Below are 19539 nucleotides of genomic sequence, written 5' to 3'. Positions count from 1 at the left end.
CTATCCACTTTGCAACAGCATTGGTTATTTTATCATACTTAGCTTGATTTATGGGCTTGCAGTGATCCTGAATTTCTAAAAGAGTACTCTGTCGAAACTGACGGGTTTCATTTGCTGTTGTGTTGTTGTTGTCTGTAGCAGAACAACGGCTACAAAAGTGTATTTTGAGACGTGAAAGCATGTTTAGCATGCAGGTGGTACAACAGACTACATACACTTCTGTGATACTGGAACTCACTTTGACAGTAGATACAAGTAACCCTTTTTCTATCCAATGAACCATCAAAGTTTTAAAAAAATAAACTTCCCATTCACAAGTCCTTCACTTTTAGTGCTTTCCCCTATATGCAGTTCTGTGACTTTATTTTCAAACAATGACTCGACTTATTCAATTGATGCATGCACTCGAGTGGTGCCGGAGGAAATTAATTACAGTATGCAATTAATTGACAGCCCTAATATATATATATATATAATCTCACTCAGAAAGATGCATACCTTTGTCGGTCATATGGGCAGGCGCAATACCTGTTTCAGTAGTCCCTGACTAATATTTTTTGTCCCGCCTACTTATACCTCGTTTGCATGAACCACATAACCCGGGTAAGTGCTCGAGTTGCCCCCCCACACCTCCGTTTCCATGTTTTTAATAATACTTGAGTTGGCTCCCAATTTGGGCGGGAGCCCGAATTATCTGGCCCAGTTTCAATCCTTCAGACTTTAAAATTCAGGCTGGGAGGAAATTACATCACTTAAATGTCAATCAAAAATGTTGTAGGGGGTAGGAAGATACAGTATAATGGGACATTTTAGTTGGTATTAAAGTCGGTGGATTTTATACTTTGGGGGATTTTGATGGTTTTTGAATTGCCATTTTTCACTTAGCACGGTCACAAAGAAAAATGCAACGGATTTGGCTGTTAATTAAACCCTTGTAAAAAAAAAAAGAACACAAAAAATGCTTAACGTTAAAAAGAACGGTCCTACTACAGTAACAGGTGCAGCTTACAGTGCCTCTGGGTTTCTGATATCATCAGATCAATTCCAGATTTTTTAAATCCTTTGATGGAAATGTCCGGTCTACTTTTAATCACTGTCATTCTCATATCCACTTTGACATCTGACACATTATTTCCCTTGTCCGGCGCTTCTTTCCCTGTTCTGCATACCAGTCTGCTAGAGGTATATGTACTGCATGAAACAAATGCGAAAGAATATCTAGATGGATTTATCTTTTTAAATCATTGACAATTTGACTACAGTACCATCTGCAGCGAATGCATGGCTTGACCTTTAACTTGCAAGTATTTTCTTGCCCAACTCACTTGATAACTCGAGTAACTCGGAAAACCATGGAAGCGCCTCTTTTTTCACCAACTCGAGTTTTCCATCAACTCGAGTTCTGGGAGAATTCAGACCAATTTGGGTGCACTCGAGTCAACTGGAGTGACTGTCCATGGAAACAAGGCATTATATTTTGCATCCCCAGTTAAGAGTGGCCTCTGTCAAAGCATTTAAACTAATGAGTTGTATTATCACAATTTTCTTTTTTTATATTGTACAGGATTTTTCTTTTTTTTAATTGCCCAAATAATTATACAGGATTTATATTCTGCCTTCCTGCTCTTTTAAGAAAGCCAGGTTCACAGATGTCAGGAAATAAATTATTAAAAATAAAATGATTTTCACAAGGCTCCAGGTATTCTGTTTTGTAAACCAAGAAAAAAAAAACCCTCACTGGCTGTCGTTGGTCAATGTATGGTAAGATTGACAGAGGAACCAACCAATGGTATTGTAAGCACATATAGCTTGATACTGCACTGTCAGTTTCATTATATCCAGACATACTCTGTTGTGGCAGAACCGCTGCTTCTCTGAGTGTTAGCAGAGCTCCATCACGAAACAAGGACATTGTGAATGTATTCATAGTTTTATGAAAAGATAATCTTGTCTGTACCACTTTTCCCGCTATAAATATGTGAAATATCTGTCTATATAATGAGGAAGAAGTGATACAGCCGTGGTCTTGCTAATAGCCGTTGTTCCTATGACCTTAACAGTGACAACAGACATCACAAAAAATAGCAATTTCTTCTGGGAACATGTTTAAACATTCTGTAGTTAAGATCCATGCATATTTATAGATACATATGTTATTTTTACATGTTTGTGTGAATATATGAAAGACGTCTATAAAACTTTTATGCAATTTTTGATATAACATTCGTATTAAGTCATGTACTGTATTAGAAAACGGACTCTCTTTTTTACTATTTAAGTTCAATTATATATTGTTTAACTGGGTAATTAGTTGATTTGACATGGGATTTCAAAGTTTTCTGTTACTCATTAACTTTTTACAAGAGTTGTGTAGTAACTATCTTATGTTGCTGCTTCAGCTCTTAAAAACATAAAAAGCAACAATAGCAACATTTTACATTTAAGCAATAAGGCACGAGAGGGCATGGGTTGTGCTTGGATATTGTCACTTATTGGTGCATTGTTAGGCACGAGACATATTTGAGTTCCTGCACCCAACCAAGAAGTGACAATATCCAGCACAACCCATGCCCTCAAGTGGCTTATTGCTTTTATAAAACTGACTTATAAATGTTTTATAAAAAAGAAAGGAGAATTCTATATAGTTATTCAAGGTTTATTAACATTTTGAGGTATACCCTTCCACAATAGAAAATAGTTCCTATGAACTAAAAATACTTCCATGTTTTTTTTTGTTTTTTTTTTTAATAAAGACTTTAATAACTATAAAAACCTTGCTAGATGTGTTTCAATACATTTTTCTGACTTTAAATAACTATCAAAAAAAAACTTGCTTAGTTGTGTATCTGTGATGTGCCTGCCTTCCTGCATATTTTATGTAACATTGTTGCTAAGTAATACACTCACCATTGGCTCTAGTGTATACAATACAGCGCATAAGTTTAAGATGCTTTGTTAAGATGAAGATTATTAATTATTAAGTAATTCATTTAAAGTCAAATTGTATTTTCTTTTCAGAAAGCCAGTCATTTAAGCATTTAACAGCCCAATTAGTTTGTTTTGTGGTATTCATTTCATTTCGAGGTTTTTTTTTGTCTCCATAAAGAGTGAGTGTGCAGTAGTAAAGGAAAAGAGAGTGAAGAAAGGTGGGTCGGATGGTTAAGACACCACGTGTAGTAATGTAAATACTGTCGAAAAATATAAAAATATACAAAATTAAAAATGAATGAAGAGTCAGTTTCACAAAACAACGGCTGATACCAACTAAAAGGAGGAAAATAAACCTGAATATCTTATGGTTACGATATACTACAAATAAAATACCAAAATAGCGTCTTGTTTAAAATAGCAAACTGATTCATAGTGCAAATTATTATCAACTGGAAGATATGACAAGACACATTGATGTCTTCAGTATCTTCCATGACAGCAGGTTTTTTTCTTTGATTTTGGTGGTGCAGTGATACGTGGTTAGCACAGGTGCACTGATTTGCCTTTGTTCCTAAGTAGTTCCTAATCGTGACACTGTGCTGGATATTTTAATGGCTTGGAACACTGATGGACCAATCAGCATGCAGCATTCTAACAATCTGTTTTATAATATCGGTTAGTCCGTACTGCAGTAAAACTAGTATGCAAGCTTAAAGGGTATTACGTTTATTTTAAAGTGTTTTTTAAGTTTAATATGATCTGGACTCTGTGGCTGGGTCAAAATAGGGAGACCACAACCAAAAATGGCGATCCCACAGACATGGCGCTGCGGCTAAGTCAAAAAATTGACTCTGGCGCTTGTCTTAAAAACAAACTATTATATAATAAAAACCACATAGAAAAAAAATAATTTTGTGCTGAATGTAATTTAGGTGAAAAATACAATCAAAAGAACGATACTTTGTGAGATTGATATTATATTTTAAGAAGGTATTATCCTATTAATATAACAGGTTTTGTTGTCTTTTCCGATTTGTTTTGCGACTTTAGAGCTCTGTTAAACATAAAACCACACACACATACTTAAATAGTGTAACTAGGCAGACATGGAAATAGGCAGACGTGTAGCACACAAAAAGTTACATAAAAATTTATATATATATATATATATATATATATATATATATATATATATATATATATATTGTGATTGGTGATTAATAGGGTAAGCTTACATCAATTTAAAAACTGTTGAATTGATGATACGCACACACTGTCCTTCTCATAGGGGATGAACCCGATCACACTCTGTTCGCTCACCCTATTACTAGTGATTGTATAAGCTTACTAGTCACTAATTAATAAATTCAATTAAAACAAATACAAAACAAATTGGTTACTTTATCTAGTTATTTATCCTATTTTATTTTAATGCCAAATGTCATGGTGTTTTATAACTAACTGGTATCTTGTTTATACCATGAATGTTTACATTTTCTATAAATATCACTAACACTGGTTCCCCGAAACTCATTTGAAGGTACATGTACTGGTACGGTAATCTGTTACTTTTCACACAAGGCAATAGTACAGAGTAGACAGTACGGAGCTCTTCCCTTCCCACAGGTGAAGTGCATTCTTCAGAATCCGGTGTTTTAGCAAGTCTTTAGAAATTGTTCTATCAAAAAATTGCTACATAAAAGATGTAACGCTAAATTCAGTGACGTTATTATTTGTTTATTTAGCAGGTGCCTTTATCCAAGGCAACCTACAGAGACTAGGGTGTGTGAACTATGCATCAGCTGCAGAGTCACTTACAACAACGTCTCACCCGAAAGACGGAGGTTAAGTGACTTGCTCAGGGTCACACAATGAGTCAGTGGCTGAGCCGGGATTTGAACAGGGGACCTCATGGTTATAAGCCCTTTTTTTTAACCACTGGACCACACAGCCTCCTTTCATTATGACATCTACAAGCATATATGCTAAGACTTGCATACTAACCCATACAGTTATACAGGCTGTGTGGTCCAGTGGTTAAAGAAAAGGGCTTGTAACCAGGAGGTCCCTGGTTCAAATCCCACCTCAGCCACTGACTCTTTGTGTAACCCTGAGCGAGTCACTTAACCTCCTTGTGCTCTGTCTTTCGGGTGAGACGTAGTTGTAAGTGACTCTGCAGCTGATGATGCATAGTTCACACACCCTAGTCTCTGTAAGTTGTCTTGGATAAAGGCGTCTGCTAAATAAATAGCTAATACAGTATGATTTCCATTACATGAGAGTAGGTGTTAAAACTTCATGCTGATATTGGACTCGGCTGTCATCAAGATAAGCACCAAGACATAGCTTCTTTTACTGTAAACTAATATGATCCATCTGTGTTTCCTTCCATCTGATTATGTAGATATCCTTCTGCCTGGTGTTGATTGCTGAAGTGTAATGCTGGCTCCAGGGATCAGCCTATTTTGCCTCCCTGGAACATCAGCACACACAACAGCTGCAATGCTGGCTCCAGGGATCAACCACAGTGCGGCCTCCCTAGCGCATCAGCATGACAACCGTCTGGACTGAGCTGAGTAGGGTACTTCTCTGGGGTCTTCAAGTGAGCACCTTCTATCCTTGGTGTTTTGCCGACTAGCCCACAACACCTTAAGAGGGCTCAACAGTGATTCTGGTCCCAGCATCACCCCCCTCCGTCCCCAACTCAGCTAAGCCCAGCTTATTTATTTTCCTTTACATCAATTTTTTTTTTATTTCTAATGTGCTTGAGGCCCCCAGCCAGAATATTTTTGTCTCAACCAGAGCCAGTTGCTGCTCCTCTCTGCTGCTTCGGAATAAGTTCTTCACTATGCGTCGCAACTCTTGACCACTGAATCCGATGTCTCTGAGAAACTGGGTTGTGGAGTGTGCCACAAATCCTCGACAACCCACCTCCACTGGGTAAACCTGGACTCTCCATCCTCGCTGTTCCGCTTCAGTGGCTAGTTGAGCATACCGCAGTTTCTTCCTCTCATACGCCTCATCCACAGCATCCTCCCATGGCACTGTTAACTCTACCAGATGAACAAGGCGTGCTGATCCAGACCACAAGACAATATCATGTCGAAGGTTAGTGGTGGCAATCTCAGGTGGGAAAATAAGGCGTTGTCCAACATCTGCCAGCATTTTCCAGTCTCTAGCAGCTTTCAGTCATCCTAGACGAGTTTTGGTTTTAATACCTTTTCTTGGAGGTTGCTCCCCTGGATGGCAAAATGTTGTTCTTCGTGTGTCATCTATTGCTACCTGTTGGTCATGCTGCACTTGTCTTCCAATGCTAAGGCCAAACATCACATGCATCTGGTCATGGCGCCAAGTAAACCGTCCTTGCCTAAGACCCACCTTATATCCTGTCAAAATGTGTCTTAATGTAGCTGGCAATGAACACAGAGGACACCACAGATCCTGTCCTAACCATAGATTAAGGTTTTGTGGTGATGGGAGAACATCATATGTTGACCTGATGAGGAAACTGACCCTGCTCTGTTCCATTATCCATAGATCTCACCAGCCGATCTTGCGTTGTTCCACACTCTCCCATCTCGTCTATTCTCCTTGCTTGGCCTGGGAAACTGCCTTTACACACCTCATCCTCTCCTCCTGCTTTTGCACCTTGTTGACTACCAGCTTCCTCTGTTGAGCTGGGGCTGCTTTGTGCCATGTAGGAGGAGCTGAACTGAGACCAAGGCCTCCTCTTCCATGCTGTACTTGCCCCATGACTGATACGAAGGGCAGCCTTTGCATCTTCCACAGCTTCCTTTGCCGCCCACTTTCTTCCAGTTTTCAACACAGGTGCTCCCTCCCTCACACATACATCATGTGACTCTACCAATTTCATTTCCACACTTAAATTCCACACTTGAACCTTGGCACACTTAAAAATCCTCAGTTAGAGCTGAGACTGGCAGCTGCAGTATCCCTTTACCACACAGTCCCACTCTGCTGAGGCAGTGTGGAACTCTTAACCATTTCCTGACGTATGAACTGATTAATGCTTCCAGCTTCTCTACTGTTGTCAAGGAAACCTCATACACAGTGAGTGGCCACTAAAGTCTTGGCAGTAGACCAAACTGAAAGCACCAGAGTTTAAGTTAAGCGCCGCTGTCTATGCTCTTCAACTCTTGCACTGCTTGTTGTCTCACTTCTCCCATACAAACTGTGTGGTTCATTTGGGATTTAAAATGTTGCAGGAAAATTAATCTTTTTTTTCCTAAATAATGTTGTGAGGTGTTTCATGTTGGTGTTCTTCATTTAACTACAATATACAATTTTGCATCTTTACAGTTTTAAAAGAACTATAAGAGTTTAACAAGGATGAAACTACCAATGCTCTGCAAATTATTTACAAAGAGGAATGTACTACAAAAACTTTTTAGGAGGGTTCAATAAAAAATATATATATATATTTTAGTCTGAATGCCCTGCTCATACATGTGCCCCTTTTGAAAAGTAATTTGATAATTTGCAACTGGTTTTTCAAGTCCAAAATGTCATGTATACAACTGGGTGCTTTTAGAGAACAAATGATAAGGTCCTCTCTGGGAAAATAAGTCAAGCAAACCCTGTTATCTTTATTTATCTATGCAGGATAGCTAAGTTGGGAACCAACATCTCCTTTCAAATAGGAGTGCTGCTTGAACCCAGGTGTACATCTCAATAGAACTGAGGCACATGCAGATGACATGAGTTGCCTTTAGTCCCATGTGGTTAAGTCAGGGTGATATAAAACCAGCATCTCTCAGCTCATACTTCTGACTGCAGCATGCATTTTTAAAATGAAGAAAAATACACGTAGCGTGCAGCACAATGCCAGTAAAATGCAAGCACACAATAACCAAAATCTTACCAATCCGGTCAAGCCTGTCAATCGCAACTGTTTCAAAAGCCCTCCTCATCATTGGGTATTCCTCCAGGACTTCATTGAAATGGTCCACTGAGAGGGAGTATAAGCGACAGTAGGTATCGGCTTTCACACTGGCAGTGCGTCGTCCCTTTGTCAGCAGGCAAATCTCTGGATAAACATACAGAAACACACAAAACATGGAAATGTTGGTAAAGTATGTCAGAATTTACAATAAAAAAAGAACATGGAATTGAATAGCAAACATGGGAAGAATAGGAAGGTATTGAAAAGAGCAGGTTTGTATTGATGGACATTAGTTGTGTCACATTTCTCAGAACTGGCTGCCAGTGGCTTGGGAGAGAGAATTATACATAGATAAAAATGAATATACTCAATTATATGCATGGACATGCTCCCCAGTTTAGACTGTGTCTGTCATTTAGAGATGATTTGTGATAGCTTCTAGGAAAAGCTGAAAGAACCCATGTCTAAAAGTTAGTACAACACTGATTAAACAGATTCTGTAACATTGCACCCAAAAGGTTATCAATCTCTTCCTAACCAATTTGTGAAAAGAGCTTAATAAAATTCACCTTTAAATGTAATTAAATGCACTGCACATTAAAACAGTAGTAACTTTCTATGTTTTTTAGAGTACAGCATGTGTGTGTTGATGTTTTGTTGTTTACTATCAGGGTAATCCCATCTTTAGCTTATCCTTGCATTAATCTACTTTAAGGGATCAAGTTGGTATTGAAGGTGGTTTAAAGTACAAACAACCCTGCAAAACCCTGTTTTTGGCCTAGCAGTAAGCCAAGTAACTATAACAGGCCTCAGGTTAGTTTTCCTATTCCTTGGCTGAGCAGCATGTCCATTGTCTTGCTAGCATAGGCGCTGACTGTTGGTGCTCCGGGGCTCTAGCACCCATGGGGAAAAATAAGCCAGTGCTCAGCACCCACAATAGTTTTTATGTTATAAAGGTGATTAATCTGCAGTAATCTGTCATGTTAAAAGGTTGCCCTGAAATGAAACTTTCAAAAATTGCTAAAATTAAAAGCTCCCACATAGTGCAAATACATTTCTCAGTCCATAAATGTAGACATTTCTCATTTCTCTTTATCGAGTGGCAGTAATAGTGCTGCAGTAAATGGGCATATTTTCTGTCTGTAGCTTTTCAGTTAGAGCAGAATTGTGCTAAACCAATCTTGCTCCAGCCTTTTGCTTTCTCCTTAATGGCAAGCAAATTATTTTTTTTGAGTTTATTATTGTGAGATTCTTTAAAACTTTGTCTTTAATAGTACATTTTTCTTTTCAGGGAAAAATAAAATTCTTTCTGTTTCCCATTTTGGTGTTACCAGTTTTGTTTCGCTATATTAATAAATCAATGTAAAATGCAAGTTTGCTAGCATTTTCTTTTTTTAAATAAAGTAAACATTCTCAGTTTTTAATATAAATGTTTAAATAAGAAAAAAGACATTGTTATCACACTATTTTTATTTTATTAAATAGGAAAACATATAATAAAGCAGCGAAATCTGGGTGTGATGTTTGATCCAGGGTTAACTTTTGAACCGCATGTGCTAAACACTGTCAATATTTATTTTTTCCACCTCAGAAACATAGCTAGGCTAGAGAGCCTATTCTTTCGCAATCTGCGGCTGAAAAACTAGTCCATGCGTTTGTGTTTTCCAGGACTGACTACTGTAATACTCTGTTTGCTGGTGTCTCAAATTGCATCCTTGCCAGACTTCAATATGTCCAGAACTCTGCAGCCAGAATTCTGTCCAGGTCTTCCACCAGAGATCACATTACTCCTGTTTAAGAGGCCTTGCATTGGCTGCCTGTTTGGTTACGAGTCGATTTTAAAATTCTACTGCGTACCTATAAGGCTCTTCATGGGCTGACCCCACTTTATTTATCTGATCTTTTATCTTTTTATACTCCTACCCGCAACCTCCGCTCACATGATCTTAGATTGTTGAGTGTCCCTCGTGCTCGCCTACGCACTATGGGCGACAGTGCATTTAGTTGCTATGCCCCAAAATTGTGGAGCTCCCTTCCTATACAGATTAGAGACTCTGCTACTTTGAGTGTTTTTAAATCAAGTCTTAAAACTTACTTTTTTAGAAAGGCTTTCTTATGATTCTGTATTTCTGTTTGGCCTCTGTGTTTTTTTGACTTGTTGTATTTTCTTTTTGTTAAGCACTCTGAGACGAATGCTTTTAAGGGCGCTATATAAAATAAAGTTTATTATTATTATTTGAAAATTCTGCGCCTATGCCTTCTCAGCCTTAGCCAATGTAACACTTAAACACAACTTTTGATCAAAGGGTTATGTGAACTAATCTAGATCAATGAAAGTTGTGTATTTCTGCCATTTAAACTCAGTATCGTTGCTTTGTAGAGAATATGAAGGTTTAGATTGACTGTGTTGATAAACTAACAGCATTTGAAGTTATCTGAAGTTCATGTACTGTTTGGGCAGATAGAGAAAATGAAGGACTTTACCAATCCACAGCATTCATCTTCCCCAATATCACTTTTCCACTCTTAGAATGATCCTTTATGTGAGGTACTCATTTTCTAATTTATTATATTGTAATAATAGTAACATAAAGTATATGATTGTATTATTACAAAGATATAGATATATGACAAAATTTGGTAGTCCTCCCATCGCACATATCACAATACCTACTGCTAACACCTGCATTAAACAGTTGCTCTCAATGTAGCTATTGATATCTTACAAGACCAGCATTTCATATACTGTTTGCAGACTTTTCACTTTTGCAGTCTTGAGCGATGCAATAAAAGGGCATACTGCAGGTCTATACACTGCTAGCTGTTGCCAAGTTAAATCTGATCTTCTATGCCTTGCTCATGCTATGGGTAAAAATATCACTGTCCATATGGGGAGTTAATTGTAGCAGATTGGTTAGCACTGTAGCAGGTTGGTTATCACTGTAGTACATAGCAGTGGGCTTTTTTTGTTATTGATGAGCATGTCAGGGTGGAAGGTTGCAAATGAGGTAAAGCAGAGGTTGCTCAAGTCACTCAGTGATGATGGTCTACTTGTGATACCAAGTTGAGCCATTGTACTTCCGATAACTCCACTAGATTATAACTAGACTAGAGTGTATCAAATACAGATGCTGTAAATCTCTTCATTGTAAAGATTTAAAGTGGCAAACTTCTTAATCTCTCTGAGATATGCAGCTGATCATGAATGCTTATGCCACTGCATGTTAATTCCAGTGCCAGTCTCCTCTTAGCAGCTGCTACTAGATTTAACTGATAAAAGCACAGGAGATGACCGGAGATAGGCCTAGTTGCTTCACGTTTTGCTAGGGTTCTTTTCGAGGTGAGAGTCACCTTGGATTTCTTAGTCTGTATAGGTTATCCCTGAAACCTCAACCACGCTGAAATTGCACTTAAATGTCATTGAATATCGAATTTCCCAAAACATTAAATATCAGGTTTCTCAAGTGCCACCTGGGGGACACAGCAGGTGAAATTGATATGTGAGGTAAGTTAACAATGGCCGAGAATTGAACCCACAATCTCCCAATTTAAATACGTCTACTGTATTAACCTCCTTACGGTGGTATCACATTTCCGTCTCCGTTAAGTCCATTAGTACTCTTATGTTTCTTAGGGAATTGGAGTTTGGGATGATTAACAAGAAAGCAGGTGATAAACCATAAACACATGTTTTTGATGAGCTGAATCCCATGGGTTTATATGCTGTAAGCTCTATCACTCAGACATTAGCTGCAGAATTAAATTTCTCTAACAGTAAGCTTATCTCAATTGGCTTTTTTTGTGTTTTATTGGAAAAACAACAAAAGCATTTGGTATAATACGATTATGGATAATCTTAACTGAAAAATATCTATATATAAATAAATATTTAAGGGCAAGGAGTATTTTTGCTGTATTTATTTTGTTCTGATGTGCTACTTTACCATCAACACATTATGAAACATTTTCTTTTATTGACATTTTTACACTGAAAGCTCTAAAGAGAGTTACCTAGTTTATAGTTGTATTAATTTAGAATAACTTTTTATTGCTGCTTTGTAATGTTTATCATGTGGATAAAGTTTGTAAGGGGGATCTAACACATGTTTAGTGTAATGCAGTGCTGTCCAATGGATGGTTTATCAGCAACGTATGCCTCATGGAGCGCCAAAATATGCTTTCGATTTAGAGGTGTATCCCATTTAAGGCTGTTAATGGTATCAAAACGAAGACAACAGTTATCTTTAGTAGAAAGTACGTAGTTGAAATTCAACAAAACTAAAGTGTTTAGAAACAAAACTGAAGCAGTGTCTTAATTTAATCTTGGAAAAACTCATTTTAAGAACAATAAATATATTGAAAGTTTAGTATCAATTACAAAAGTGCAGTGAAAAGTAATATGCATTTCAATAAAAGTTTTTAAAACTGCACAATTTCAACAAGATTTCGAAATTCAAAGTGAATCGGTTTATGCATTGCTAAAGTTAATAGTATTTGGCTTTCTGTCCTTGTTTCTATCAACAACCGTTGATAGAGAAGATAAATGGATATGAGAGAAAACAGTAATATTTCAGACTTTGGGAGGCTTAGTTTAATCTGACTACTATGTGAACATAATTGGATAGCAACATTAGTCAATTCCACCTATTGCATAGCAATGTTTTTCACAGTAAGTTTTCAATTATATTTAGTATTCACTATCTAAACATGTAATGCAACACCAGATTCTGAGCAAATGCTTATTGGCTACTAATTGGCAGTTAATAAATAATAGCCATGCATCCTTTTAGACACTAAATGTATTCATATAGGGGACCAGTGGGGGCAAGTTTTTGAGTGTTCATATCATTGAACATCAGTGAAGGTTAACAATTTGGGCCACAGGTCCGAGAACGTCTTGAAAATCTACTACAAGGAATATCATGTGCATCGTGTAAGTGTAAGAATGTTAGAGATTCACTTTTGCATCTATCACACAGAGCTTCTTTCTGTAACAGAAAGTTGATCAGCCATTTTTACATATGAGACACATTAGGTACCAGGGCTTATTCAATTCAATGTATGGTCAACTAACCTCCAAAGTAAGAGCCGTCTGTGAGTTTCATATCATTGTTTAATTTGGTGATCACACTGGCCACGCCATGCTGGATGAAATACATCTTCTTCCCAATGGTCCCTTCCCGTATGATGTAATCATTAGGCTGAAACACCTCAAACTTCAGCTTACTGAGCATGCCTGTCACAAAGTTAGGGTCCGCGTTGGCAAACAAGGGCATTGTCGCAACCAGCTTGCGACAATTGAAGTTTACTATCTCCTGAAAACACAAGAATGGGATGTATTATTTTAACATTACATATAGTCTTTATCTTTTCTCCAGTTCACATTAACTATGTTAAACATCTTAAATAATACTTGAGCTGTTAGTCTTCCTCAGGATTTCCATTGTCTTACTGTTTTACGATGTTTGCAGTCATTCTGAGAAACACTGGTTACAATATTGAGATATTATCATTTGTTTCTGTTAATGTCTTTACCTGATTTTGCAATTTAAATTATATGTGAAGCTACCTTCATATAAACATGCCAGTGCCAAAGAGCGCTAACCTTTTTTTTCAAAATGTAGGCTTTAAATTTGAAAGCACAGCTCAAGTTATACTAGATGATAGTTTACAGCATGATAGCAAGGACATTAATTTACTCCTTACTGTTCAATTGTATGTGCTCTGTTCTCAATTCAGCTGGCATACTGTTCACAGCCCAAGCAACGCATATTCTGCATAGAGGCAGTAGTTATTTCTGCGACTTGCTTTGGCTTCTGGGTAAAGGACCATTGCACAGCATACACAATGAAGAGGCTCATTATGCAAGGATGTATGCAAGGCTGCAAACCTGACTCATTCTGTGTCAAAAAGACCAACCGTCTTTACTGACCCGCTCTGTTGTGTTTAATAGTTTTACTTAAATACATGTATGTGGTAACACATTTCTGTTATCTTCAATGCAAAATATACTTTAGAAATACAGATACACCTTCTCTGATCCCATGTTTGCCTTTAATTCTAATATAATTTCTACTTAGTAAAAACTAGTATCCAAATCTACAGTTATTTTTAAAAGTAAAATGTCAATGTTCCGCTTCAGGGGAAATACAGATCTGAAAAGTTCTGCACAGCTCCATCTTAGAAGCTTCTTTCAATATTAAACACAACAACAGTGTGTTGTTGCGATAGACTACGGTGACATTATTTATAAAGTATCAACAACCATGGTGTTAAGAAAACAGGATCCTTTGTACCATTCTGCACTGAGGTTTATAACCAACCTGGGTTATTCTGTTGTGATTTATATAGATTGGCTGGTCTGACTTCTTTATCTTCACAAACCACTGGTACATAATTGTTTATAAGGCTATCCTTGGCAAAACCACAAATTATCTTAATACTCGTTTCTAATTACCTCTAGTAGTACTTATAATCTTGGATTATTATTATTATTATTATTATTATTATTATTATTATTAATAATAATAATAATAATAATAATAATAATAATAATAATAATAATAATAATAATAATAATAATAATAATAATATTTGTTTATTTAGACGACGCCTTTATCCAAGGCATCTTACAGGGACTAGGGTGTGTGAACTATACATCAGCTGCAGAGTCACAATAACGTCTCACCCGAAAGACGGAGCACAAGGAGGTTAAGTGACTTGTTCAAGCTCACACAGTGAGTTAGTGAATGAGCCAGGATTTTAACCGGGACCTCCTGGTTACAAGGTTGTTTCTTTAACCAGCTCAGTTCCTAGTGTTCGTACGGAATTTGGAAAAAGGGCATTCCGTTTTCTTGTTCCGTGGTCTTGAAATACACTTCAGGAGAACTGAAACTTACTGTCTTGATACCTTTAAAGACATTTAAACAAAAAATTGTTTCTTGTAATTTGATAAGATTGTTTGTATTGGTTGTGCTCATTTTCATTTTTTTTAAATTATTATTATTATTATTATTATTATTATTATTATTATTATTATTATTATTATTATTTTTATTTGTATTTTTATTATATACACCACCTTCATGACCAGGTCTCCCTTGAAAAAAGAGATTTTAATCTGAATGTGACTTTTCTGGTTAAAGGTTAAATAAGAATGTTTTTTTTTTACATACAACAAAAACTCTACAGCCATGACTTCTGATATTTTGCTGAAAATATACTCTTTGTGAAAGAAAAGCAGTTAGTAAAATGGAAACAAAGTAAATCCTATGTGTGGTCATCAGCCCTTACTAGTAAACCACAGGAAGCATGTCATGCATCACATCTCTCACGCATCCAAATGATTGTATTTCAAAATTAATCAAAAATAAAAATTGTCATTACGGTAGTATTACTTGTTATTCTGAAACAAGGTAGGTTGCATGCATTTAAAGGAATATTGCTTTAATTATATAAACTCCCTCAGTTCACTGCCTTTTGGGAACCATGCTCATTATATGAATAATTGTACGTTCAGTTCTGCTTATTATCTGTTCTGCCTACCACATCTGCAGTAGCAGGGACTTTGACCCCAATCATATATTGCATATAATAAATCAGATCCTAGTATCCAGCTCAGAACTCCATGGGGAAGCAACCTTTGGGCTTCATCTATTTAAGGTCTTTAGTTTGTCACGTGGCTATTTAAAAATTGACCACATGCTGCAAACTTTCAAGGATGATAAAACATAATATTAACTGCTGGCATTGTCTTACCTTGCAGGCATTATCAATGCATCAATGGCATTTTGTTCTGAGCACTTACAGTAATCACTTGAGAACAATGAGTACTGACTTAATGGGGCTATCTGCGTGGTGTTGTCAGTAATTTATATCATTTACTGCACTCTACTTCTTTAAATTGTGTAAAGAGCAACATCCTTATTGTATAAATTAAAGAAACAAACTTGCTTACCAAAGTTACCTTTAGGGTTTCACATGATGTGTGTTAATATATGTTAATTAAGGAACAGAACCCTCATAACAGAGCATAAACCGTTAGGTTTAACCATGTTAGGAAGGTAAGAACAATGAAAAATAAGCCCTGACCACTTTTAAATTGTGCTCTTATAGAGCTTTTGGATTTACGGATGGGCAGACCAAGATTGACAATACCTTTTTCGACAGATTTAATTGCCCTTTTCAATCAATTTAAGAATTCATATATAGTTTATACAAATTTGCAATATTTATTGTTTAAACTGTATCTGACAAAACACTGACGAGGCACATTTGATATTGGTTATCAGTAGCTAATTAACTGTAAATATTCCCTTACTTGATTCCTGTAATCAATTCCCATAATTACTTGCACAGCTTCTGGATCTTCCTCGTTGTCTATTGTGGGGATGTGTGGTTTGTTTTGTCCTTTTGGATCATACGTAGTGTATGAGCTTCTTCAAAGTACATTAAGCATATATATTATTATTTTTTTTTTTTATAATTGATTTTTGTTCTGTCCTGAAAGGGTCTGTTTACCTTTTGTGAAAAAACTCTGACGTATGTATTATTGGAAAAGCAAATCAGTTTTAGAAGTCCTATTGCAAATTATAATTATAAGTGTATAATTTTAAAACGAACTGGCTTCCCAGCTTGTGTGTGGTTCAATGAATGTTGAATACTATAGAATTTGAATTCACAAGCATTGTATCCTACAGTTATATATGAACTGTGCTTTCTGTATTTTATTGTAAGGGCTTCACAAAAAAAAAGTTATAGGCCATAGTGCAATTATGTTGTGAGATGGTCATACCTTGTTTTAAACAAAAATTAGATTTGTTTTCCAATTATCTTAATATATATATATATATATATATATATATATATATATATATATATATATATATATATATTATTATAACATATATGAGTGTGTGTGTTTACAAGGAAAGCCAAAGTTAACATAAAAAAACAGTTTAATACGCCAGCACTTGTATTATTATTATTATTATTTGTTAATTTAGCAGACGCCTTTATCCAAGGCGACTTACAGAGACTAGGGTGTGTGAACTATGCATCAGCTGCAGAGTCACTTACAATTACTTCTCATCCAAAAGACGGAGCACAAGGAAGTTAAGTGACTTGCTCAGAGTCACACAATGAGTCAGTGGCTGAGGTGGGATTTGAACCGGGGATCTCTTGGTTACAAGCCCTTTTCTTTAACCACTGGACCACACAGCCTCCTTATCATAACATTGCATACAGCAAATTCTAAGCTGAAATGACTTACCTCGTTGAGAGGATCATTTAACTCGCTCAGAATGTTATCTTCGTCAAAGATCTTGCCTTGATAACGATGCTCATAGTAATCATGAATCTTCTGACGCATATCAGCAGGCAGCTTATGGAAGGACATGTACTGTTCCACTTGCTTGTACTGTAAAGAAACAAACATTATACCAATAAATTAGTAAACCATTAAAAACGGATACATTAGTTAAAGGTTTCTACTTCTTACATCCAGTGCCTTAAGATATGGTTGTACATCTGAGGTTTAAAAAAAGTAGACTAACATTTCAGTGGGTATGAGACCATTCAAATTGAATGACATGGCCATGGTTAAAGATCATTTGTACAAAAATTAAACACACATTTGACAGTCATTCTTTTGAAAAGCTCTTTTCCTTTTCCCTACTCTTGTTACGATACAACAGAGAGTATCACCACAATATTTGTAGCTTTTATTTGTGCAACATCAAGATTAAAAAGTGAACATGTCAAATCAACGTTTCGGTGCCGTGCACCCTCATCAGGATTTACAAAACATAAAAGTCAGTTACTAAAACGGCTGTTGGTTTGCTATTGAATAACTGGCCTTTGTTCTTTCATTTTCAGGTCTTGTTTTGTGGCAGGCAAATCCAAACAATACAAAAAACAGACAAAACTGATCTTGAAAACTTCATAAATCCAAAAAGGGTGCTTAAAAAAGGGATGTGAAATATTTTTTATAGGCTTACTGAAATTCTATTTTTTTGCAGATTGAAGCTGCTTTTTAATGAGTCTGTATATCTGACTTACATTAGAAGCACTGGTTGTACCCTATTTTGAAGAAAGGAAGCAGGTGGCAGGTGGGAGTGCAGGGAAACTAAGATGTCCCCAAGGGTGCATTGTGCTGCTTTGAAGAGTCAGCAGACTTTCCTGTACAAGCTATTCTTCAACATAATTAACTACCTGCAAACATTAGCTGGGACTGCAAAAGTATGAAAAACAGACAGCGGAAATTCTATTTTGTTTTACAAAATTAAACTAGTGTATCTGCCTTTACAACACAGAATAAAATATAGTTAAAAATAAAATCAGAATTCAGCTTTAAAAAAAATAAAAATAAAACCTTAGCTTATTGAATACGGAAATCAACATTGCTCAGCTGCAATGCATTTCATCTGTTTCTACTTGTGTGCAGTTCATGTACAGTACTGGTACAAATTATGGAAACCACTATGGATTTTCAGCAAGACTAGGGTTGGGGATTGTATTGCCCTTTTTCTTTCACTCAGAACTCTTACTTACTAAATAGCCTGGTATCTCAATAGATAATCGTCTCTTTAAAAATATGCTCAATATATTATTGAGCAAGACATTTTACAAGGAGAAAGGTACACCGAAATGTTCTAATGTGTTTTATAGGAAGGCAGTGCAACTGGGGATGGAGAGCTTGTTGCCAGATAACTTCACTCATACTACTTCTAAATGTCTTGGCATCCCTAATTCAACAAACTACATATGTTCCACACAAATTAACAACCTGGTCCTTTCTAGAATGTTTCAGACCCATTTCACAATGACCCTGGGATGCTCAACCTATTCTAGAATTGTGCATTAGTCTTGAACCAATAAAGAATAGGTCAACACATTTTAACATTTTTTTAATGGGACTTATGAAAGGAAAGGCGAGTGTGGTTACAATGTTTTGGAAATTTGCAATATAGGGAGTCATCCACAAATAAAAAAGAAAATCATGCCAGTGGAAAACTGTGAATCTCCAGCAAAAAGCAGGGAAAGGGATTAGATTTGCTCGAGAGATATTTAGCAGTATTACAAATCAGTAGATTTGGTACAGCAATACATATGAAACAGCGATACATATTATTATTATTTTTTATTTTTTTCTAATTAACCCCTATGTGGCCCAATACAATTGAATCAATGACTTTGTAACTCTTGTAAAAACAGGGGGGTGATGACACCAGATAACTCCATTGTGTACCCCAAAACATTAAAAGCTTGAAGACACCAACAAACTTTTCACTGGGTGACAAAGGCTTTATTTTCTGTACTGCAGCTTAAAAATGCTTAAAGTAACTCAAAGTGTCATTTAATTGATTTAATACACCCCTCTCACTTTGTTAGGAGGTTTTCAATCATTGTTTATGGTTTTGAGACCATTTACTCCAATACTGAGTAATCATTTTTCTATATATAAGTCTTTACCTGGCTTCAATCTTTCCAGAGAATCCTAACTGCCAGCACTCCAATCTAATCCTGTGACAATGTGACCTTTCAGCTCCTCTAACCCCACCTCCTCTGGTTCTTTATACATGGAGAGTAGATGGGGCTGGCAGAGTTCAAGTATCACAGTATAACATCTTGAAAGGAATGATGAATTCTGTTCATTACCAGCAGTTTAATAGCTCAAAACAAGCTCAAAGCCAGGTAAAGACAAC

The 19539-nt window shown here is 36.4% G+C and overlaps 1 protein-coding gene across 1 annotated transcript in view; it reads right to left on the bottom strand.

Annotated features, from left to right (window-relative positions):
• LOC117408873 (potassium/sodium hyperpolarization-activated cyclic nucleotide-gated channel 1-like) overlaps positions 1-19539 on the bottom strand; it is an 85255-nt gene that overhangs the window by 9412 nt on the left and 56304 nt on the right. Inside the window, exons 5-7 of the mRNA XM_034014251.3 lie at positions 17106-17252; positions 12909-13149; positions 7814-7978 (exon numbers count right to left, since the gene is read on the bottom strand). Of these exons, the coding sequence (XP_033870142.1) occupies positions 7814-7978; positions 12909-13149; positions 17106-17252 (553 nt within the window). The remainder of the gene's footprint in view (positions 1-7813; positions 7979-12908; positions 13150-17105; positions 17253-19539) is intronic.

This window comes from Acipenser ruthenus, chromosome 2 (assembly GCF_902713425.1).
Source record: "Acipenser ruthenus chromosome 2, fAciRut3.2 maternal haplotype, whole genome shotgun sequence".
NCBI lineage: Eukaryota > Metazoa > Chordata > Actinopteri > Acipenseriformes > Acipenseridae > Acipenser > Acipenser ruthenus.
The sequence above is the reverse complement of the archived record's forward strand: the minus strand, read 5'-3'. Positions and strand labels throughout refer to the sequence as shown.